A 25,344-nucleotide genomic window follows, 5' to 3' on the forward strand; every position below is an offset into this window, starting at 1 on the left:
CTGCAAATGTTTTCAAGATCTCTGCTGAAAGCCAGTGTCTGAATTAAAAACTACTGGGTGACCTTTGACTGTGAAGTTCCGGTAAGAGCAAGTCCACATTGACTGTTAATATCAGAATAAAGGACACAGACATACACAGCAGTCCTTTTACAATGGAAGCTATTCAAAAAGAGAGAAGAAAGCCTGAGTTATATTGGCAGGAAGGAAGAAGACTGAAGTAAATGCTCACAATTCTCTCTTTTAGCAAGGTAATATCTAATTCATCAAAGGCAGTAGAGGGGTTTGAATGAGCAAGGTCTTGGGCATTTGAGTTGGTGACAGGGTTAGGGAAGTGTAGGGGGTAACAGCTTTCCTGGAGGAAGTATGTCACAGGGGGTAGGCTTTGAGAGACTAAAGTCTCACTCTTAGTTTATTCTTTCTGCTTTGTGCTTGAGTTTGATGACGTGAGCTCTTCTCCCATGCCTGCCCACCTACCGCTATGCCTATTCACTTATGGAGGTGATGGATGGATTCTTATCCCTATGAAGTCATAAGCCTAAATATTTTTTTTCATTTTTCTATACATTGCCTTAGTCATGATGTTTTACCACAGTGAGAGAAAGGCAACTCCTATAGGCATGAAAATTTTCATGTCTTTTCTACACATCAAAGAAGGGGTTTTGAAAGGGTATACAATCTCTTTTTCTTCAGTTTCCCATTCTTCTAACTGAGCTAATATGAAGGACTTCACAAAGTCAAAACTTTTATCTGTGTAAGTTAATTTTTTTTATCATCCAGAAGAGAATGTTGCCTCTGTTCAAGACCTTTAACTGACACCAAGTCTTTCTGCTACATCTCTTCTAGAAAATAACTTTTAGGGAGTCCCTAATAATGGGAACAGGGACTGTCTCTGACATGAACTCAGTGATTGGCTTTTGACTACCTCCCCCTGATGAGGGAGCAGCCAGGCCAGGCCACAGAGGAGGACAAAGCAGCCAGTCCTGATGAAAGCTGATAAGCTAGGGTCAGAGGGAAGGGGAGGAGTACCTCCCCTATCAGTAGACTTTTAGAGGAGATGGGAGGAGATGAGGGAGAGAGGGTGGGATTGGGAGGGAATGAAGGAGGGGGCTACAGCTGGGATACAAAGTGAATAAATTGTAATTAATATAAAAAGTAAATTTTAAAAAATCTGAAACAAAGAAAAGAACTTTTAAGAGTTATCAGGCAAATAACACTGGTTTTGGAGTTTTGGGGTAATGGAATATACAGTAAAAGTATTTCTTCTGCAACAGACATACCATCTCTTCCCTAATTTTCTCTGGCAGATAGAGAGACAGGAATATACTTTCTGAGCCAACCTTGTCAGTAAATATTGGCAGTTTCAACCAATGAGATGTAAGAGAAGTGAAGTTGTAAAATAGCTGTTGGAAAAGGCCCTCATCAATATCAGAAAGTTACTCTACACCTGTTACACGCAGCCTAAAGCATCCCTAATTTATATTAGGAGATATTTTAAAAGAAGGCACTATAAGCATACAAAATTAATCAGCCAACTGAAATGGAAAATAAATGTTCTCTCTAGGGCGACAGCAGAGCTAGGCTTTGATGCTCTCAGACCCGGAAGAAAGCAAACAACTGAGCAACAACCACGTAGAATATCTATTCCACAGAGAGAAAGATCCTCCAACTCTACACTGAAGGAGGAAAACCTGACAAAACGAGCCAGAGCACACAAGTAAAATATTTGAGAAACAGCAAAGTAGAAAGAGTAAAAGAGCAATAAACTTTATTTATTTATCCAATAAATATGGATATTCCCATATTCCAACAGTATTTCTTCTACCATAAGCCCAGTTCAGAGCGTTATCTAAACTAAATATGCTTATTAACACTAAAGCTACTCGAAGTGGAGACGAAATGTCAGCTCCAAGGCACCAGTTAGGAACAGTATCTAATACACCACAAATGTACATTGTGCTTCCCCAAAAGACATAAACCACAACAACAAATACATTCTGCTACCTAAGAAAATGTATCAGCTACTCTGTTACACGATGTTTTATAAAGTCATCATTTCTGAAATAACATAGTATATGGACACTCGATGTCAGAAAGTTGATAAATTAGACATTTTAAGGCATAAAGTTAATACTACGACTTTGAACTTATTCAACAATCTTTAAACATCAGTTTTAACCAAAAGGATCATATCAAGGTAACTGCATAGTGGTCATTTCAGACAGTGACAATTTGTTGGTGTCGAGAACACTCAAAATCCTCTCCACTAGCTATTTTTTGCAGCATATAATTAATTGCTGTTAATCATCATGCTCTGCTGTGCCTCAGATCATTCCAAAATATATAGCTGAATCAAAATACCACACAGAAACCTATAAATAGGACAACTATATGCAACTAATTCATCTTAATTTTTAAGAAATTTAGAATATTTTCTAAATAATTTTTCTGAGAAAAACAGGAAAATGCATTTTATTTCCACACATAGTTTGAATCTAACACAAAAACAGAACACTTGCCTTACTTTTTGGAGGCTGTCCTATATAAGCTCATCGGCCACAAATGATTGTAGGCCACTCTGCGAAGAGCTTTGTGGCCACCTCATTCTAACTGAATAAACCATGAGAGTCAGTGTGCAGTTTAGATAAACACAAACAAGATGATCACATATCCATTTACCCAGCTTCCCTACCTCATCAGACATCAAGGTGGCGATGGCTCGTCCAATCTCATGGTAGGACTTGGCTTTCCCCTTTGGACCTAAGAGAATGAACAAGAACCTAATGGAGAAGGAGAGAAGCGAAGGTTGTAATACATACTTCATGAAACTGAGAAATCGTTATCTTAATTAATTACAAGTTCACCTCTAGAGATCATCTTCACTGTGTGTACGCGCAAGTGTGTGCATTCATAGTCAAGTGCATGTCATGAGGTCACAGGTCAGGTGTCTTCCTGAACAGCTCTTCCCCTTGGGTTTTGAGACAGGGTCCCTCACTTAATCTGGAGCTCAGGGTAGCTAGTCTAGCAAGCCAGCAAGCCTCAGGGACCCTTCTGCCTCTGCTTGTGTGCTTGTGTGCTAGAGAGCTGAACTCAGGTCCTGATGTTTGCAAAGCAACATTTAGTGGATTAAGTAATCTACCCTGCCCCTAGAACTCACCTTTAAAACAAAGAAGGGCATAATTCTAAGGGATTTTTAAAAAGATACTCTTTCACACTACCACAAGGAATCTGAAGGTATAGGAGAAATGTGAGAGCCTTCTTCATTGAGCATGAAAAAGTTTACTTATGTACTTCACAAATCTCTGATCTCTGTGTTTTAAACTTTTCTTTGTCTTCATTTTTACTGACATTGGAGTCTATGGTGTAAGTGTGTTAAGGACATTAATTACAAAGCCTTAGTACATTTTCTGATTCTCTGACTTTTCTGTACCCAGTATGGATGCTGAGAAGTGCTCTTCTCCATATTTTCAGGAAATACTGCTATTCAGCTGAGTGGGATTCAGGGAAACCAAACCTTCACAAGTGAGCCACTCACTGGTAGAAAGAAGAAAGAAATAGGAGAGAGAGAAAAAGTACTGGGCCGGAGAGATGGCTCAACAGATAAAAGCACTGTCTGCTCTTCCAGAAGTCCTGAGTTGATTTTCAGCAACCACATGCTGGCTCACAACCATCTATACTGAAAACTGATGCCCTCTTCTGGCATGCAAGTGGATAGAGTACTTATACATAAAATAAATACATAAAAGCTAAAGTAAAATAAAGTACTGTTCACAAACAGTTAAAAACCCTTTGTGGGTTCCCTCATTTCACACGGTATATACTCACTTATAAGTGGATATTAGCCATATAATATAGGATAAACATTAAATCTATAATCTAAAATCTATAGTCCTAAAGAAGCCAAACAACAAGGAGGACCTTAGGGAAGACGCTTAATCCTCATTCTGAAAGGCAAAAGGGATAGACAAGAGAAACAGGAGAAAACAGGGAACAGGACAGAAGCCTACCACAAAGGGCCTCTGAAAGACTATACCCAGCAAGGTATCAAAGCAGATGCTGAGACTCATAGCCAAACTTTGAGCAGAGTGCAGGGAATCTTATGGAAGAAGGCAGAGATAGAAAAACTGAAGTGGACAGGGGCCCCACAAGGAGACCAACAGAGACAAAAAAATTCTGGGCCTAGGGGTCTTTTCTGAGACTGATACTCCAACCAAGGACCAAGCATAGAGAGGACCTGGACCCCCTGTTCATAGGAAGCCCACTGGCTGCTCAGTGTCCAAGTGGATTCCCTAGCAAGGGGAACAGAGGATGTGTCTGGCATGAACTCAGTAGCTGGCTCTTTGATCACTTCTCCCTGGGGGAGCAGCCTTGCCAAGCCACAGAGAAAGATGATGCAGCCAGTCCTGATGAGACCTGATAGGCTAGGGTCAGATGGAAGGGGAGAAAGATCTCCCTTATCAGCAGACTAGGGGAGGGGCAGAGGGGACAAGTTTATTTTCTTGATAGTATAAAAATCATTGCTCCAGAGCAAATATGTCCTAAAATAAGCAACGACAAACTTGTCATTTTGAAAGAAATTCATCACTTGCCAGGAAGGTGAAGATGTGTTTCTCCACTGAGGAAGAAGGAGCCTGATAAGTGAGTAAGAAAAATATGTACAAAAGGTGACACAAGGTAGATCTTGCCCTGCTATTGCTCATACCTTACCTAACAGGGAGAAAATGGAGACACACATATGATGGCATCAGATGTTTGCACAGCTTCAGAAAGCCTGCAAGGCACAGTCATCGCCTTATTCAAATTCCCACACAGCCTTCTGCAAAACAAAGCTCATCCTGTTTAACACCAGGACATCTGGGGGCAGAGGCGACAGCAGGTGAGCCCAAGGCTGGTGTCCAGTAAAAGAGCCAAACACCGAGCTCAGAGACAGATCCTGTGGCCACTGTGAGTGACACTCTGCTCTAACCTGCAGCATCAAGACAACGCCACAGTCAGTGGATGGCAGGCTATGGGCACACGGGCACCTCATGTTCCATTCCTCCCTTAGGGATTCTCCATTGTCACCCGGTCTTCTGAAAAAAACCTATCGAGCAATCATTTTCATAGGTCGCTCTTGGGAAAAGAATTGTGGATTCTTACCCCAACCCTGACCCTAACCCTTACACAGCCAAAGACAAGAAAAAGTAGACAAAGTTTGATGGCACCAGGAACCGTTTAGCACTTTACTTCACTGAATTTTACTCCTCCTTACTGAGTTCCCTAACTCACTTTAAAAAGAAAAGGACTGACATCGAATGTTCTGTAAATGAATGTCACCATCCATTCCAAAATGGTGCTAAGGACGAGTACTTTTCTTTATTGTAAAATTCACTCAAAACAAGATAATTTGAACACAGGGAACTTCCCAGAGACTCATACTCCAACCAAGGACTATTCGTGGAGATGACCTGGAACCCCTGCACAGGTGTAGCCCATGGCAGTTCAGTGTCCAAGTGGGTTACATAGTAATGGGAAGAGGGACTGCCTCTGACAAAATCTGATTGGCCTGCTCGTTGATCACCTCCCCCTGAGGGGGGAGCAGCCTTACCAGGCCATGGTAGAGGACAATGCAGCCAATTTTGATGAGAACTGATAGACTAAGATCAGAAAGGAGAGGAGAACCTCCCCTATCAGTGGACTTGGGGAGTGGCATGCATGCAGAAAGGGGAGGGAGGGTGGGATCAGGAGGGGAGGAGAGAGGGGCTTATGGGGGAATACAAAATGAATAAAGTGTAATTAATAAAAAATTTTAAAAAAAGAAAAACCTCTAAAAAAAATTCACTCCAAAAAAAAAAAAAAAAGGTTTTTAAAAAAGAATATCAGGGTTTAAAGCTGTAACGAATGTTCTTTAAAAGTTTGAATACTCAGATTTACCAGAGTAAATCATAAAGCTATACAGCACTTATTTGCTCAGAGCCTGTCCTGTAGTGGAGGTGAGACTCCAGTGTCAAGGGTTGCCACAGTAAAAGCAACTGGCAATTCTGAAAGCCTGCTCGAGGGTGAAAGTGCTCACTGTTAGAACTGCACTTCAGTTCTTCCAGTACTTGCTTTAATGCTTGGATTTTTCTTCCCCTGGAAATAACACATCATAAACAGCAATGGGCCAGCACAGGCAGTGACCCAAAGTCCTTCTTGACAGTAAAGTATTTGTTGTTGTTTTCTCCTAAAGGGAATGGTCACTATTCTTAGAACAAAATGTGCAAAATATTTAGCTCCTAAAGCAAGTCCCATTAAGAAAAAGTACTACTTTTGGCAATTCTACTTGCCTGCCCATACACAGGCATGACAGAAATGGCAGTTTGGGAGCTAAGTGAGCAGATGTGGTACCGAAAAGAAAACTGTCTTGATACTGGACCTTCCGTTTAGTACAGCTTTCCTGAATTTCTCTTGTCTGGCCCTTTCTTTTTTTTAATATTAGTTATAGTTTATTAACTTTTTACCCTGCTGTATCTCGCTCCCTCATTCCCTCCCTATCCCACCCTCCCTCCCTCATCTTCTCCCTACTCCTTTCCAAGTCCACTGATAGGGAAGGACCTCCTCCCCTTTCATCTGACCCTAGCTTATCAGGTATCTTCAGGACTGGCTGCAATGTCCTCCCCTGTGACCTAGCAGGGCTGCTCTTCCCTCAGGTGGGGGGAGGGAGGTCAAAGAGCTAGCCATTGAGTTCATGTCAGAAATAGTCCCTGTTCCCCTTACTAGGGTACCCACTTGGATACTGAGCTGCCATGGGCTACATCTGAGCAGGAGTTCTAGATTATATCCATACATGGTCCTTGGTTGGAGATACAGTCTCACAAAAGAACCCTATGCCCAGATATATTTGGTCCTTGTGGAGCTCCTGTCCTCTCCAGGTCATACTAACTCCCCCTTCTTTCATAAGATTCCCTGTACTCTGCTGAAGGTTTGGTTATGAGTCTCAGAGTCTGCTTTGGTACACTGCTAGGTAGAGACCTTCAAAGGCCTTCAGTGGTAGGCTCCTTTCCTGTTACTTGTTTTCTCCTATAACCAATGTCCATCCATTTTTCTTTCCAAGTGAGGGTTGATCATCTTACCCAGGGTCCTCTTTCTTGTTTATCTTCTTTAGGTGTACAGATTTCAGTATGTTTATCCTATCTTATAGGTCTAGTACCCTACTTATAAGCAAGTATATACCGAGTGTGTCTTTCTGCTTCTGGGATACCTCACTCAGAATGATCTTTTCTAGATCCAACCATTTGCCTGCAAATTTTAAGATTTCCTTGTTTTTAATTGCTGAGTAGTATTCCATTGTGTAAATGTACCACAATTTCTGTATCCATTCCTCAGCTGAGGGATATCTGGGTTGTTTGCCTGGCCCTTTCTATTGTACCTAAGTATTAACTTTTCAAATAATGCACAAATCACTAAAACCTTTCCAGGGCCCATTTTGTGCCTCTCTCTCCTCTCTCTAGTAACCCCCTCCCATGTGAATATAGCTTATAAAAAATCTGAAAACACTGATACATAGAGTCATTATCAGGTTGTACATATGGCAATAAAACCTAAGTCAATATTGTGTTCTCTGTGAGTAAACACTTTTGATAAGTAATAGTCCCCAAACATAAAATTAGGCAGAGGGTAGGTAACAGTCCAAAAGCTGACAGAGTTAGCCAAAGGGCATGCTTTCTCTATAAAACACTTACTGTTTGGTCTTTGCTCCATAATACCAAAGAATAAAAGGAAGTAGTAGGTTAGTGATAGCTGTAACATATACTAAAACAATAAGCCCGAGTACGAGAATTATATTGCCTCGATAACCCAGATGGAAAGGTATCTAGGTTAAAATAAAAAGACATTCTTCATTATGAAATGTCACCAAGTGCTGAGTAGAAACAACATGATGACAGTTAAAGGGTTTTTTTATTATCGCAGTTAAGGACAATTCAGAGATCTACTCCCTAAGGGCAGCATAGGAGGAACTCTGGGCTTAAGTGTACAATAGGGGCCTCATTGTAAGTTAAGAGTTTCAGCTGTAGGATCAGAAAGCAGGAGCAGTTTCTAATGCACAGCACCACTGCAACGGTTATGGGGAAATGGGAGATCTGAAAAAACCACAGCTGCAACAACCCTGAAAGCCGAAGCTCCCTCTGCCTAATGCCCACCCCACTCTCCTTCATCCTCAAAGAAGCAAATGCTGTTTCAACTTTTATGATGGAAGTCTATCCTGCAAAACTCAGCTTTACAATGCACTGAAAACTCCGTTCATGATACAAGCTGGTTTCTGTCAATGGACAGATGTTATTTTTAACCAGAAGCCTTTTTCTTTATTAACAAATTATGAGTAAACATCACATTTGTGTGGCTGGAAGTGAGCAGTTCATGTTGACAGCTTATGGAGGAAAAAAAATGAACTCAGGTTACTGGGTTTGTTCTCTCCTCGCACAACTACAAATGTCAGAGGTAGAATTTATAATGGTTCCTAGTTGTCTCCAGAAGTCCCCTACTTTTGTGAATTTTTTTCTAGTAACTAATGATGCCTGCAAAAGATGCCCCTAGCACACTTCACAACAGAAAGAAAAACCAGAATATTCATGTCCAGAACCAGTGGCCTATACTCACGTTCACAAAATAATTATAGGCAGAGCAAGCACAGTATCAGAAAAGTACCCAGCCTTCCTGAACCACTCAGTCTTTTTTAGAAAGCATGCACCCCCTTCCTGATAGATCATAACTCTTTCTAGAATAAGCATAGCATATACCAACCCCTTACTCCCTTCTCTGAAACACCAGTGAATCAAACAACCCACCATGCATAATGAGCAGCTTTGCAAGATATGGCCAAGCTGTAGCTTCTACAATAGACACAGAGGACCACACACCATGACTACCACCTTAAATGCAATGCAAGACACAGACAGCATCTATAGCAGAAATGCTGTCCCAACCTCTCTAAAATATTGTCATGTTTTTAAATAATTGATTACAAACCATTTCTCACAGGCAAGTGATTCTAACATACAATATGTATTAACTTATAAAATTCTGAAGAAAAACATAATACTTAGAAAACTAAAGCTCACTGACTAGCCTTTTGTGTTATTTCAAGATCCAAAAGGGACAAACTGATTTATACTTTTATTACTTCTTAATAGTCCTGGAGAGTCTTAATCTAACCCATTCTAGATACTTCTCAAACTTTGGCCCTAGAGTCAGAAATTCATTATTCTACCTGTAGCTAATAGCAAATCTTCCCATTGCTTCCTTTCCAAGGCTTCTAAATGGTAATAAGAAAATGTACCACAACGCAGCTTGGCGAACAGACACAAAGCGACAGCAAGAAGAGCACCTGCAAGATACTAGAAACATTGTAAACACATCCTACCAAGTCACCAGCCATCAAGATATGGAAAGCCAGACCCATCCCTACAAAGACACCTAACTACCCCAGCCACTGGCAGCCAAGGTGTTACAAGTAGAGGCTACAGCAAAACACAAGAGGCAAAGAAAAAAACTCTAGCTGTGAACCGAGCTAGAGTTAAGATGGCAAAACTGTTTCTTAGGAAGAGTACTCATCACGCTCACAGTGTAACTTTCCTCTACATTTAAGAGGAAAACACGACCATGAAAAGACGTGCTGATGAAAGACTCTTCAAGTATGACCAGAGAGCAACAGAGCTATACAAGTTAAAGCCCAACATGGAGTACAGACTGCGTCCTTCACAGTGACTGCACGCTCCTTGTGGATTTCCCTTATTGGAGATCAGAGGAAGCAACCATCATAAATATCCCCATATCACACACACACACACACACACACACACACACACACACACACTACCACCACCAAACAAACAAACAAACAGAAAACCTAAGGAGACACTCTAATAGATGATTATAATGTACCCTGTCCCAGAAGACAGGAAATAGATAACATATTTCCTGGAAAATTATTAATATCTGAGGGTCTATCATTCTGATTCCAGCCCTGAAATAGTTTTATGATATTGAATTACACCCCTTCACTTCTCTGAAATGAATGGCTTTGCCCCTCTTCCTCTTCAGGTGATGCCATATTTCAACTCTAAATTAATACTTCCCTCTGGTGCAGAAGAGAACAAGGAAAAGAATGAGGCAGACAAAGGACACAGGAAGAAAGACACACAAAGGGCCATGATTTCCTACTTTATATGTGTGTTATTACTGTTAAACAAAAATCCCTTAAACTGTTTTTTATTTGTGGCTTCCAGAGGGGGAAAAATGGTAATAAAAATGAAAAGGCAAGAGCAATTTTCGTTAACACTTCTTGGCATGTTTTCTCTTTCAAGCCCCAGTAAAGTTAGTGCAGAGATAGACAGAAATACAGCCACTGGGGCGCCGAGCTGGACTCCAGCCATCCTGAGTCAGCAGCTTGCCAGGTGATCGCTCAGACAGAACCACAAGGCTCCACTGCAATGTTATAGACAACACCAATCACAAACATCTCATTAATTGCCCAGCTGTGATCACCTCCTTTCCAGCACTACATGTCCAGTGTCTGCCCCAGATATTTAGAAATGATGGTTGGAAGGCAATCACCTGTGAGATCAAAAAGAACTGAAAGGGCTCTGGGATGCTTGCTTCTTGTGTTCTTCCTAACCTGGCTCTGAACAAACCTTGAACCTCTCATCACTGTTGGTTAACCATGCTCAGACCAACTCAGTCCACCGAGGGGGCATCTACAGCCTTTCTCATTCATGTGTACAAGCTAAAAAAGAAGTCACCTAACTCTGTCCTGAGACGCACAGGAAAGCACACACCTCCCCCTGTCAACCTGAAGCCACAAACTCCTCTTTAGCGTCTCTCTCAGCACAAGTGCAAGCGTGGTCTTAGCATGTCCTTGGCTAACCGTGTGCCTAGGTCAAGCATCTGAACCACTGAGCATAGCTTCAGGGAAAGACAGCAGGGCAGCTTCTAGGCTGGCTTCTGGGAGAAGAGCAATAGGCTGACCCGTGATGGTAAATGGCACGCTTAATGTAAAGTGTACCAATTTAAGTGCTTTGAGTGATGAGAATGCTTCTACCAAGATGCCCGTTTACATGAGTATATGTGTCTGTGTGTTGGTGCCTCTTTGTGCGTGCACACAGTAAAAATTTTCTGATAACACAGAGGAAGTGAAAACATCTATGACCTCTGAATCACTTACTAATTGTACGTACCACTTTGGATGGGGTATTTAAACTCAGTGTCTCCGTGTTAAATATGGGTCCTAGAATTTGCATACTAAGAGATTATCATGTGGTTAAAAAGAATAACCCACAAAAAGAAACCAGCTTATGAGCCAGTAAATCACTCTAACTGCCATTATTATTACTGTTCAAGTGACACGCGATTTAAGAGCACAGACGTCAGTTGGGCACTATTTCAAACGAAAACGCCCCAACGCAGAGTGGATCCTCATTCCACTGAGTCTCTGACCCTAAGAGGGCTGACATTTTCCCTGTGAGCCCTAGTGGGTGGGAGGGCAGCTTACCTTGTGGGCACAGGGACCTCAGTCAGGGCGCCCAGCATGACAGCCTGCTGCAGCCGAACAAAGGCAATGAAGGGAGTGTCCAAGAAGTCAACCTCCCCAACAAGCACGTTGGAGGCTTCCGCATCACGTGGCAGTTTTTTCATAAACTTATTCTTCAGCTGCATGGAGAGGTCCAAGAGAGAAGAGTGAGATAATATAGCAGATATGTTACTCGTGGGAAATCTGTTTAAATGACTCTTCACACGGCAGTGCTTGACCAGACACTTTTATGTTACGATTTACCATTACACTGTAGTAAACTTTTATCTGTCCCTTAAAAAATACTAAGGATACAATAACATATGATACAAGAATATCGGTATGCCACATATCTCCATTAAGCGACTTACTTACTCACTCAACGCACTACTGAGAATTTACTATAAGACAAACCATGGTCTAAATCACAGGCCTAGCAGGAAAGAAAGACTCATTTCATATCCTGAGAGATTATTACCTTGGAGGAAATAAGATATAATGTAAAGATAAATACTAAGAAGGAAAATAAGACAGATAAGAAAGCAGTCTTTTTTCAGAATTGACAAGAAAGGTACCTGAGAAACACATTTGGCAGTGGGGAAAGGTACAAGCCGTGGGCAGAGAAACTTTGACCGAAATACTTTGCAAGCAAAGGGGCAATGGAGAGCCTTGGAACAGGAAGGAGGCTGGTGGCTAAAGGAATAAGAAGAAGCCAAGTGTGGGAAGCTAAGAGGCAAAGCTGAGAGAAGAAGCTGACACTGCATGTCTGATGGGGGACCACGTCATGGAAGGCACAGTGGAGGACAGTGGAAAAGAGCAGTAAAGAAGAGGAAAGCTAAGAAAGGCTGAAATGATGACCATGTATTAGAAGTTCAATCCTACGCTACTGGAGGCTCCAAAAAGATGAAACTTAAGAGCGGACCCAAGATCCTGGCACAATAGCCATGCTGGGAAATCTTGACAAGAGTAGGTACAGAGGACATCAGGGTACCACAGTGAGTCAGGAAGGGGAGACTGGAAGCAGAGACTGTAACTTTGAGAAATATTGCTACAAAAAAAAAAAAAAACAAAAAAAAACCGATGAGAAATAGAGGTCGATGGAAGAGTGTGCAAAAACAGAGCAAAGTTTAAAAATGTAGACATCCTTTTGGCCCGTTAGAAAGTGAACAGAGTGAGCTAATGGAGGCAGATTGCTGCTATAGGAATGGTAGGGAATAGCTACAAAAATAGCTGCAGACCAAGCATCCTGGAACTACAGAGCAGGGGTGGTATCCACACCACAGACACAAGAGTCCGCGGTACACAGGGACACAGCTTACGATCCTACCAGGAGAGCAGACTGGATGGGTTTGAACGTGGGTGATTTGAGAGACGTGCTAGGTGGTGATGGGGGCTTCTAAGGACTTGTATTTTTGCAGTGAGCCAAAAGTGAGCTGATGGTGAGGGGGAGGGAAGTGTTTGGAGGATTAAGGAAAGATGGGAGAGTGTAAAGCTGTTTTTTGTCTGAGTGAAGGCTGCAGGACACAGTCAAATTGAAAGTTTGTCTAACGGGCATTTTTCCCTTGTACAATTCAAGGGAATTATTTCAGTAACAACAAAAGGATAAAGATAAGAACTTTGTAAGACCACACAAAAGGCACAGACCCTTCAAGTCAAAAGCCCCAATGAGTTTAATCATTTCTGCCATAGATTATTGCTAAGACAGGAAGCAGCCAACATGGCTCAATATCCCCAATTAGTAAGGAGGCTGTATCAACATTTTCCTTTCAAACTTCTACTTAAGAGTTTCTTAACCGGGGAAAATAAATGACACAAAAATTGATCTCTATTACCCTCCATCACCTTCCATCACCACCCATGTGAGAAAAGGGCTGTAAGGTTAAAAAGCAAAAATGTTAGGATTACAACGTTAGAGGAAACCAAAATAAATACCTCAACAAGGGAAAGTGCAGTATGTATTCGCAGATATCAATGATGTGGCTTCTTCTAAGCAGTATGGGATTTTCTAGAACTTCTACCATTCACCATTCAAGAATTATGTTAAAAATTATATTTATAATGTCACTTATAAGAAAGCAGTATGGAGCTGAAGATCATCTTGCTTAATGATAAAAACCAGACACTGAATACAAATATTACATGTTTTTTCTCATATCTCATGTATGGCATCTTGACCTAAATTACACACACACACACACACACACACACACACACACACACACATAACACACACAGAAACATGCATATATTTATGAAAATATGAAAAAGACGAGGTCTAAATGGAGATAGATGGGGAATAAGAGAATGTAATTGGAGGGAGACAAACATTTGTATTTTCTTGTCACACGCACAATGTAGATTTTACACGCACACACACATACACACACAGAGACGTATATGTGACATAGTGACATGAAAGAACAAAGAGGGATAAACAGAGGTTGGGAAGGACACCGCCAAGGAGGGAGGAAAGACAAAGGAAATTATGGTGCTAAATATTAGAAAAGTCTTTATGGACACAGAATGCAAAGTATGTAAGAATCTGGCTGTGCATTCTCTTCCCTGGACTCCTGACTATAGGTAGCCACCAAGCTGCCTGCAATCCCCTATGGTTACGGGACTTAGGGGTCGCACACGCCAACCAAAGAGCAGCCTTCATCGCTGCTCAGCAATGCTCAGCACAGCTTCATCTACCACCTCAGCCCACTTCCTTGCAAACAGCAGTCATTTCCAAGTCACACTTACATTACGTGTGTCTAGGAAGGTAAGAGCAGCTCATTGGAAATAAGCTCAATAGCCATTCTACCTGTAATTCAACTGTAATAAATACTATGACGGGGAGAAATGGAATTTGTATAAATGAAAATCAGATCAATAGAGCATCAAACTGTCCAGAAAAGTTATAGAAGCTTTTAGGGCAGTTGCAACAGTTCTACAGCTCAAAAAGCATGCGGAATAGCAAGTCCTCTAAGTGGCCGACAGGGTCTGCCTAGTTTTGTCACACTTTCCGAGACTACTGTATTCCTGTAATTCAGCGCTTCAATGAATCTTCCCTATCTGAACACAGTGAACTTGTCAGGTCCCATGCTTTTAAAACCCACCCACACGCAGATGACTCCCAAATGCCTATCTTCAGCCAGGACCTTTCTCGAAACTCCAGACTTGCAACACCCTCATCTGGATATCATTCCACACTTTCTAATGGTGCCCTCCCCTTTTCTGCACCCCACTCCACACCCTAACAGCTCTTCATTGCCTACTCAACACCAGTTCCCTTCTTCTATAGCTCAGACCTAAGACTCACCTGTTGTTCTTCAACCATTCCTTCCTTCACACCCAGGTCCATTCTGTCAGCAAACTCTGCTAGACCTACAATCACCACATATCTAGAACCCTACTCCTTCTTACCACCTTAATTGTCACCAACCTGTTCCCATGCTGTGATCTTTGTGGCACTGGCTTCCTGCCTGGGTTGTCATTTTCTGCCTTTGTTCTCCAACTGTTAACAAAAGCTTCCAGGTCAGGTGTATCAGGAGCCAGATCATTTCATCCCTGTACTCAAAACCCTCTTTTGGCTGCCATTTGAGGAGGTAAAGCCAACACAGTTATGAAAACCCCCAAGTCTTAGCATCATCTAGAGGCCATAAGCTCCAGGCCCTGATACCCTTCCACTTTCTCCTGGTCTTTGCTCTAGCAACCATTCCAGCCTCCATGTCCTCACCCATATGCCCCAGGTCTGCTTAGCTTAGGTCCGTCTATCACAGCTGCTGTTCTCCTCTACAAGAATGCCTGCAGGGTTCCCTTTTTCAGTCCTTCACCAACTACTAAAGTCACTCTCTCACTGGAAAGACCTTCCCTACTCATATGAGTCAAGATATCTACTCCCTCTCTCCACAAACACTTCCCAGTCCTCTCTTTTGCCTTGGGTTTTGTTCCTTGTACTTATGCCCCATCAAGCATAACATACGGACCTCTTATCTTCAGTCCCTGCCTCCCCACCCCAATGTAAGCTCTGTATGGGTGAAATGGTCATCGAATGGGCTCATTTTTAGGATCCCTACGCCTCCCAGAAAGGCCAATTGCTGATGAATGAATGAAAGGCAATTAATTTACCTCTATTCTTCCCCACAAGACTTGCCTTTCTTTTTACCTCTTTTCATTGTTTTGTGCATGTGTGCACGTATGTACCATGTTTGTTTTAAATGTATATGGGCATATAAAAGTGTATGCATGCCCGTGGAGGCTGAGGGGTTGAGTATCATCCTTGGTTGTTCTTCCACATGATCCAAGCAACTCTGCCTCAACTGGGTCATTCGGTGAAATCCAGAGCTTGCCAACTTATTCTGGTGATCCCCTATCTCCGCCTCCTAGGGTGGAACAGTAGGTGGGCTGCCACAGCCACCTCTTCAGTTCATCACTCTAGTCTCCACGCTTCTACGGAAAATGTCTAACCATCGAGCTACCTATCTCCCCATCCCTCCTCTCACTTTAAAGAAGTCGGCCACCTATATCTCACCAGGCCACATAAGTAAATAAAAGACTTAAATGTGGGCCACTGTTACTAAATGCCTTCCTTAACGAGAATCTTTGACACAAAGGAGATAGGCATGACCCACGGGAGAGAACAAATTCTTTCCTTAAAAACGTGTATTCATGTGCGTAAAAAAAAACAACAGCCCCCCATTCAGTAGTGGTTGTTCCTCAGGCTAGAAAAAATGTCTCAAGACTATCATACCAGGGAAGAGTGAGGTCAGGACCCAAAGCCACACAAAAGCAGAAGAGTAAGTGGGTGGAGAGAGAGAGGGCTGAGGCCCTAGTCTCAGTCTTGCATGTCCTTGCAGCCCCTCTAAGAATTCTGCCTCAGAGCAGAGCACAGTGGTGCATGCCTGTAATCCCAGCACCGAGGGAGGCAAAGGCAGGCGGATCTCTGTGAGTTTAAGGCCAGCCTGGTCTTCAAAGTGAGTCCAGGACAGCCAAGGCTACACAGAAAAACCCTGTCTCAAAAAACAAAAAAAAAAAAAAAAAAAAAAAAAAAAAAAAAAAAAAAAAAAAAAAACCACCACAAGAAAAGGTCTGTCTCAGTTAAGTAAACCAGCGTATTCCCTTCAGGCTTAAAGAGATTTGGGGTGTGCTCCTATCCACTGCAGAGGCCAGCTACAGTAGTATATTCGAAGATGAGTTGAGGAGCACCAGGACAAACCAAATAAGCTCCACATGAGACCCATTCTCAGAGCCTTTACTGAGCCCGCATGCCTCCGAAGGCTTCACTTCCCACCAAAAGAAGCACATTATGGCATGAGATCTGGCCCACAGAAAGCTGCTTTGGATGCAAATGTTTTCCTCTTTCAACCAATCCAATTCTCTTCCTCAAAATGTACGGGGGCCTACAATGTTCAAGGTCTGGCTGCAGGCACTGTAGAGAACAGACAGGTGCTACACTCCTGAAAATCACAGTGCACTGAAGAAGAAAATTCAGAAATAGCTGTCATGAAAGAAGAAACACAAATAACATCAAAGTTATATTGTATAGTGGCAGGTCACAAAACACAGCAATGCCACCAAGTAACAAGATACAAGGAAAGTGTCTCTCTGGTCAAAGTCTGAAAATCTGCCCCATCACCTTGGCTTATCAAACACTGATTCACATGTGTTATCTTTGTAAGGGATGCAAAAATAGCCTATAAAGAAAAATATAATGGCTAAAATATGGCCACCAATTCTGGGCTTATACAATAAACTTTTGAACGATCATAAAATACTGAGAGAAAATTGCACAGATTAAATTGTGAGACATCACAAAGTGCAATATCAGATCATGAGAATAAGAACAAAATTCAGGGCTTATATATCCGGCTGAAAGTCTCCCAATAAAATCATCTGGATTGGATTCCAGAGATAAAGTGTGACACATCCTTTCCCTCTAGATCATCAGTGGTTTCTCCCAGGGATGCCCTGGCTGGACCGTGTGCAGGGTCAAATATAAGAACGCACACAGTGCCGAGAAATCCCTTTAGCCAACCTTGATTTCATAGAAACGGATTTCAAGCAGTTGTCTTTGGTGCTACAATCACCAAAATATACTTTGGCTAGCTCAGCAATTTTGTGAGTTTTTTTTTCCTTCTTGGCTCTTTTTTTTTTTTAACCAGATTTTAACACAAGCTGTGCATCCAGATGTGCACGTTCTGAGCTCCTTTCCAGTGTGTTCTGGCATCCAGAGTAAGACCTTTCTCTAATCTCTTAGACCTATGCAGCCTGCCTTGTGCTAGGAGTGCTCACTCATGCAGTGTCTTGGGCGGCCTTCCTTCCACGGTGCTTTTCTAGGAACCTAGTGGGTGTGGCACAGGTACGTCAAGACACCAGAAATTCTAAATGGATAAAGCAGAACTGAGTGCAGGGGAGGCGAGATTGTCCTTGTGTTCCAAAATCAGAGAGCTATTCGTCCACCTAAGCTAGCAGCCCACAGCTCACTGGAACAATCAAACCTTTCATTCCCCCACTTAGATCTCGGGCTTTTCCACCCTCTTGCAGGAAACGTAATTTGAATAGTTCCGGTTTCACAGATGGGACCCATCACAGTGCAACCTCTGTTAATCTTAACTAGTGGAACCACTGATGAACAGCCTATTCTCACAGCCCCCCCCCACGCCGCCACCACACTCACACCGTACAGATCCACCACTGAGTAGATCCTACCTCATCCCTCAGAAGGTGGCGGATATTAAAAACTTTCTCTTTCTCCTCCATCATTATTGCATTGAAGTGACTATATCCAGTGAAGCCCGGCTTCTCAACTCACCCGCCCTTAGGTCCGCATACTAAGACAGTCCTGTCTACCTAAGTAGATTATTCTTGGAATTGTTGTTAGTGTTTCCATTTCTGTCCTCTTTTTCTTGTTTTTAGGCCCTTGTCTTGTTATCTTCTTTTGGGATTTCCCAGCTGCTATTCTTCCCCAAGCAAAATCATCTAAGAAACTCGGTGTCATTGCCGGTTTCCTTGGTACCATATCCTTCCCTGAAGAGGGTCTCTGTGTGGTCCGGTAGTTACCATGCCTACTGATTTACTCCTGATTTTCTCCACTTTTCACACTGTTGTAGCATACTTGTTAGAAGCACCTTCTTTCAATCTCAAAAGCGTCTTGCTTTAAAAGATAAATTATATAATCCCTACACATTTGAATCTCACTGGGATTTTCTTAAGAAAAACCTAACATACTTACTATACTTTCCTGTTACAGAAATTTAACATTTAAGCGATATCAAGGTATGGGGGAAAGCCCAGGTAAAAGAGCCACTTGCAAATTAGTTGAGTTCTCTGAGAATGCTTCTACTTACTTACTTTATGCAAATGATATTAATTGGTATGAAAAAAAAAGCAATCCTACCATCTAATCTTCTTACTGTGTTCTACCTCTGCCTTCTCTACCTTCTCTATGCATGAAGAGACATGGCCAGATGAGAGCTTGACAAATAAATGGGAATATTTTTGAATGTGAGCTTCATGGTGCCCTGAAGACAATGGGCACATTAGCTGCTTTGTCTTGCAACAAAGCAACAATCTGGAAAGAAGAGACTCGGCACGGTCATCTACGTGACTGATGACTATTTTCTCTGTGTCATAGCCTCAGTTATATGTCTCTGTCATAACAGTTGTCTGTGAACCTGTGAACTCTCATCATTTAGATTCTGTGTGGATGTGGGAAGCTGGCAGCTGCTGGCTTGCTTAACTACACGGAGGCATGTCTTCCAATCAGCAAGATTTCAGACTAAATACTTGCATGGTCCATCTTAAACCTACATGTCAACCAACAGTAAAATAAATAGTATCTGGAAGGAAGATAGCATCATCCGTAATAGCAGACTCTCTTCATGGTGACATTTGGTCAAAAATTATCAGGCTTATAGTGGACCAGATCAACTGATTTGTATGCAAAAGAGACGGTCAGAAGTTAGCCACAACCTTAAGGCAGAGTTACCCAGCAAAGCTATTAGATACAAGCTTCAAAAAGACTTTATAACATCTTCAAATGTTGATTATAAGACGCTGGATTTCAGCACCATCTATTTTAAAGGCAAAATGTTTTTTGTTTTTTGTTTTTTGTTTTTTGTTTTTTTCAGAAATTAAATATACCACTGGGTTGTTAAACACAGTATTCTTATAACCAAAACGCATGGCATTTTCAAATGCAGAATGTAGCCAAACCTGTGCATTTGCTAAAACTTATGGCCTTAACTGCAAGCCTTATACAAAAAAAGGGGGCTAAAATTTAAAGATCTTATGCGTACACATGAGGGGAATAAAACAGTACCTGGGAGTTTAGGTGTATGGCTCAATGACAGACTACATGTCCAATGTGCACAAAGCTCTAGACCATTCCCCCACACATACACACACACAACTAATAAATGAAACAAACAAACAAACAAAAATAGCACATGAACCCTAGAGAAGGCAAAAGGAAATAATTAATACTTCAAAATCAATAAAATGGAAAACAAGCAAGTATATAAAAACCCAGCAGTTATATTTTATGATTTGACAGGAATTAGCTCACTTGTCTAAGGCGGTAAAAACAAACAGTTTCTTGAGAGTCCATAAAATATAAACTGCTTCCATTGCGTACAGTGTTACTGCCACTTTCCATCTGCAACGTGGTCTGAGGTTTCAAAACTGCACAAAATTTGAGTGTGCATAAAGCCATTAAGACAAGAGGACAGAAGACTCTGGTTCCATTTTCACTCTGCAAAACGCTCCCCAACTTCTGCCTTTCCTTTTTTAAAGAAATACAACTTCAACTTGAAAACAATTGCCTGAAGGTGAAAAACTGATTTTACAATTTTTTTTTCCAAATTTAGATATCTCGCCACCATTAATGCAAATGAGCGTGCAAAGCAACATGTTTACAAATGGCCGTCAAGCTAAATATAACAGTAGGTAGGTCTAATTTCCCAAACAGGATGAAATTTCAAGCAATGGCTTCCTTTAAGAATCTAAATCCCTAAGCCACATTTTGTGTCTGATATTATAAAACAAACAAACAAACAAAAAAAACCTGTTAAAACTTGCATTTGGCTTTTAGTTGTTTTAAAACATGTTCACATATGCTACCTTGATTAAATTCTTATAGCTAACTTATAAAAAAAAATGTATCCTATCATTTTAAGGATGAGGGAAACTGGGGTCCCAATGACGTAAGGCTCTCCACTAAACTCACTGAGCAAAGTAAACAGCTAGGCCAGGACTTGAACACAGATCATCTGCTCAGGTCACGGCACTGTGAAATTCTTATATGTCTCACAACTACATTTGACTACCTCGATTTTTAGAAGCTCTTGACCTAAAAAAAAATCTGATCCTCCCATGTAGCAAATCGGAGTGAAAACACTTGCAGGAATAAGAATTACAGTGAACACGGTTTAATAATATTAGCAGTATTTAAAAATAAATGGCTTGGAGAGAGAAGCTGGGGTGAAGTAAGCCAGAATACAGAGAAGAGGGCTTAGAGAAAAAGGATAACCTGCAAATTCCAGGCACTGAGTTTTCTCAAGTTCTTTCCCTTCACTATATGTCATGAACCCTACCAACTCTACATTCAGGTTACCCACTCCACGTATCAAGGAAGGAGACTTACAATCCTCACCATTCTGTGGGGCAGGAAGTTCCCTCTGCCTGCAAGCCCTGCCTTCTCTTTAAGGGTTGTACTTCTGGTTACACCTCCTCACTCTGGCCTGGCCCTTTAGGGAGGGTAAGTCTGGCCTTGGTTCCCCCCATCTCCTCTGACATCCCCTAACCTGTCAGATGCCACTGTATTCGGCAGAAGGCATCTCTGACAGACTGTCTGGGACTCTTGCTAGACCATAAATACTAGACCTTAAGGAAGGTGGTAAAGTGTCGATTTTTTAAAAAAATCACCTATTAGTCAACTTTGTTTCCCTAATGCCTTATAGTACAAGCCCTCCAGGAGGTGCTCGGCAAACATTTAACACGAAATCCTAGGTTAATTAATTAATCCTAGCTGATTGATGCTAGGTTCTAGCATCAGAATCCTCCCCAGAAGCAGGGGTAGAATGAGGAACCCCGTGAAAGGCCCTCCCCTCCGCATGACAGCAAACTGCAGAAAGGTAAGTCTTCGATAATTAAGTGAAGGCGTTTTTGCTGTTCCAGAACAGGCAACCATGCCCTGCCAACCACCATTACCTGGCACCTTTCTTTAACTCCTGAAGAGATGCTTGGTGGCGCTACCCTTTTTGCTGGCATGTTCTCTGCAAGCTTTAGAAAGAGATCCATGCCTTTTGGAGCTGAGCTGCACAATACGTTCCTTCCTTACTTAAGGTTTAAATATTGTATTAGTAAAATGGAAATGTGCCTTTGTTATCAAAAGGCACAAATGACTTCAATAATTACTTTTAAACTACTGATGGTAATAATGATAACGATTGCTAATATTCATTCTTATCAGTGATCGCTGGCCACACTCTGAGCCAGGGACGCTTCATGAATCATGACAAATTCTCACATTGTTTTGTAAACAAGCTATCATTTCTGGCTCCATCTGCCCATGAAGAAAGTGATGTGTAGAGATTACAGTAACTTGAATGATATCATGAGAGGAGAAAAGGGCAAGCCAACACTCAGGCCAAAGGCTGGCTATCTACCATCTAAGCTTCTTCAGCTGCCTGGGAACCATTATCCGTTATTCTAAACTCAGAGGACGGTGAAGAAGCCAGGCTTTGTAATCAGACAGGGCTGACAACGAAGCTGGACCGTGCTTTACACAAGGCATGAGACCTGGGGCAAATTGCTTCCTTTCTTTAAGCTGAGTTTTCCCATTTGTAAAATGGGGATCACCAAGGACTATATCATAGAGCTGTTAAGAGGAGTCACAGGGTGGGGGGTGATTTCTGAATAACCATGCACAATAAATGTATTACATGAAGAAGCGTAGAAGCTCTGAATCAAGATATCCTCAGAGATGCCTGGAGAGTGAAAACATATTACAGAGAAAGCAAAAGGCACACTGGCTGAAGTGCCTTGGTAGAGGAATGATGAAGCACAAAGAGCCTTGACTGAATCACAGCACAGAAACTGGGGTTCTCAAAACCCCTACTACTCCTCAGTAGCAAAGGCAAACACTGCAGCCATACCAGGTTTTAACAGACACTTTGGAGAGAGTTTGACTGGGACCCAGCATACCTGTGCCCTTATTTAATCTACAGGACAGTTGCTAATAAAACCATACAGCTAGGTTCCATATGTAGCTCCTTCCTCTGCAGACAACACTGATAAGTCACATTTTATGCTACTATGGGGAACCTTCCAGTAATTGTACTGGAGTTAGCAAAGTAGGTACTCAATAAACGGTGACTTTGTAACCGCAGCATAGTTTTAATATAGCTCCCCCCTCCCCAAAGCAGAAAAAGGTGATGGGTAAAACAGAGCTTTTCTCTCCCACTACTTGCTTATACACCCCACTTTAAATTCAAACAAAACCTTCCAAATTTTGAAGAGAAAGCTCTTCCCTCAGTTTGGAGTTCAGACTTAAAGATGCGAGACCTTTGGAAACTCCCCCAGGCGACTTCATCATGCCAAATGTATAGACTCAGAGCATCGACTTTGAGAATATTGTGGAGATTCACCCATGGTGAAGCCTCAACATCAGATGGGCAGAAGGCTGCAGGGACCGTGGGTGGTTGAACGCAGCTACTGTATAAAATAAATATAATTCCGCGCGATGACTGCACCATTATGTTCATCTGAACTCCCTCAGAATGACATGTCCTTGAACAACTGTGCTCAGCCAAGCAAAGGGGAAAAATCCTTTACATCTAATTCTGGATCTACCTATTAATATCTAAAAGGCAGCATTTGTTAATAGTCTCCCCTCTTCCACCCTCAAGAGAAAGATTTAAAACATTGGGTTCCTTTCATAGCCCAGCAACCTCTAGCTGCCATGAAGGAATAAAGGTTGCAGAGGGGGCAACCAGATGAAGTCAAAACAAATAAAGAAACAAACAAACACAATTAGCATTGTGGGGGTTGTGACTTTCGGAGAAAATTATAGTTTAAAGAGAGACGTTTTACACATATTCTCCTCTGCACATACCTCAGCCAGGGTAACTAATAAAACGCACAGTCTATTCTCTCAAAAACAAGAAGTTCCAGGCATGAGGAGTGGGAGGGTGGACTCATCAGAGGTAACGCAGGCAACCAAGAGTTGAAAGTTAATGGCTTAGTAAAATGAACACCCATGCAGAATGCTTTTCTTGTGAAGAAACTGAAAAATACTGTCCCCACATCCCACCTAACCTTGAATGACCCCAGTGCAGCCCACAAATCCAATAAAGCTGTGCGTTGAGCCCCACATAAACCTGAGGGCTGACGCTTCAGACCTCACAACTACTCTTTCACATCTCTTCCCTGGCAGACCCCTCACTCAGAATGAAAAGGAGCAGTAGTTGATAACTTGGGGTCCCTGTTGCAGGTCATGAACACCTTCAAATGACAAGCAATTTTTGAGCCTTCATTTCATTCCACATTTTTAAATAAAGGGATTCATAGTTTTATCACAAATTCAGATGGATCCTTGACATACAAAACGTTTAAATACCAAAGCATTAGATAGTCTTCCAACTGAAAACATGTTCGCTGAAAACCAAAACTGTTCCTTTTTGAGGTTGAGCTCTTAGAGAGACTTCAATCTATAAGAGTTTTGTACCTCAAGGAATGGAAAGTATGTGAGTCTTTTAAGCACTGGGGAATGGGAGACACAGAACACTGTGGTCTGAAAAACCTGCCTGTCTCCTCCAAATGTGTCAATAGCAAGAGCATCTTTCCCAGCTAACTCCCACTAGGAAGATTCTGGAACTAGAAGAGACCTGGAAGAGCTCACTCCTGGCTCTCCTGTGACCCAGAGAGGCTAAGGACATGTTCTTCAAAGTCACACTCCTAAAACAGCAGGCTCACTTTCTCTTGAGCCCACCTCCATTCCTTTCCCATGCCCCTGGGAGAGAAAAATAACTGAAATTATAAACTATCAAAATGCTTTTTAAAAGAGGTCAAAATGGTTAAACATAGAAGTAATCCCAGTCATTGAATCACTTGTGGCATCAAAACTCAGCCACTGGGCTGACAAGTCAACCCAGCTCCCAAAATATGTGTGAACAGATGCTCCAATACCTAAAGACTTGAGTCTAACAAGAACTTGTCAATCAAAAGTCCATCTGTGGGCATGGCAGGGGGGAGGGGTGGGAGAAGAAGCGCATACTATCTATTGACTTCCAAACAGCTACTTTCAGTTCTCTGAGAATTCAGTACTGTCCTCTGGGAAGCGCTGAAGCCAGGTCCTTCCAGAGCTTGGATGTAGAAGCGACCATATGGCTAGATCAGCTTCAAACAGGCAGCTGTATGGCTATAATTAAATCTGTAGTAGTCATGCTATTATTTATTCAGCAGGGTGTTTTTTTTGTTTTGTTTTGTTTTGTTTTTAATGTACTCTTTACCGAGGTCTCTAAGAACAAGTACCAAATTAGAACAATAGAGAATAGTGACAAAGTGAAGAGGAGGCATTGAGAAAAGATATACTTCTGACAACCAGGCCAACTCTACAGGAGTTTCCTTAAGAGCTTCTTATTCTTTGGCACTTGTGGACTAAAGCCATCATAGGTGACAGTCCCTTGAGGCTATGAACACTGAGTCAGAGTCCCCTCTACTCTTTTGTTCCAGAGCATATTCCAACCTTAAATTCTGCCTCTTACTGTGTGTGCATGTGTGTGCGTGATGGTGTGTGTGTGTATGTGTGTGCCTCTGACTGTGCGTGCCTCTCACTC

General features: G+C 41.9%; 1 protein-coding gene across 2 annotated transcripts in view; it reads right to left on the minus strand.

Annotated features, from left to right (window-relative positions):
- Window positions 1-25,344, minus strand: part of Slc4a4 (solute carrier family 4 member 4) — a 397,249-nt gene that overhangs the window by 96,686 nt on the left and 275,219 nt on the right. For both annotated transcript variants that reach the window (XM_055596036.1, XM_055596044.1), the window contains exons 8-9: window positions 11,504-11,661; window positions 2,690-2,777 (exon numbers count right to left, since the gene is read on the minus strand). In XM_055596036.1, coding sequence (XP_055452011.1) covers window positions 2,690-2,777; window positions 11,504-11,661 — 246 coding nt within the window. The remainder of the gene's footprint in view (window positions 1-2,689; window positions 2,778-11,503; window positions 11,662-25,344) is intronic.

The sequence above is a fragment of the Psammomys obesus genome, unplaced genomic scaffold, assembly GCF_907164565.1.
Source record: "Psammomys obesus unplaced genomic scaffold, mPsaObe1.curated_primary_1811, whole genome shotgun sequence".
In the NCBI taxonomy this organism is placed as follows: Eukaryota; Metazoa; Chordata; class Mammalia; order Rodentia; family Muridae; genus Psammomys; species Psammomys obesus.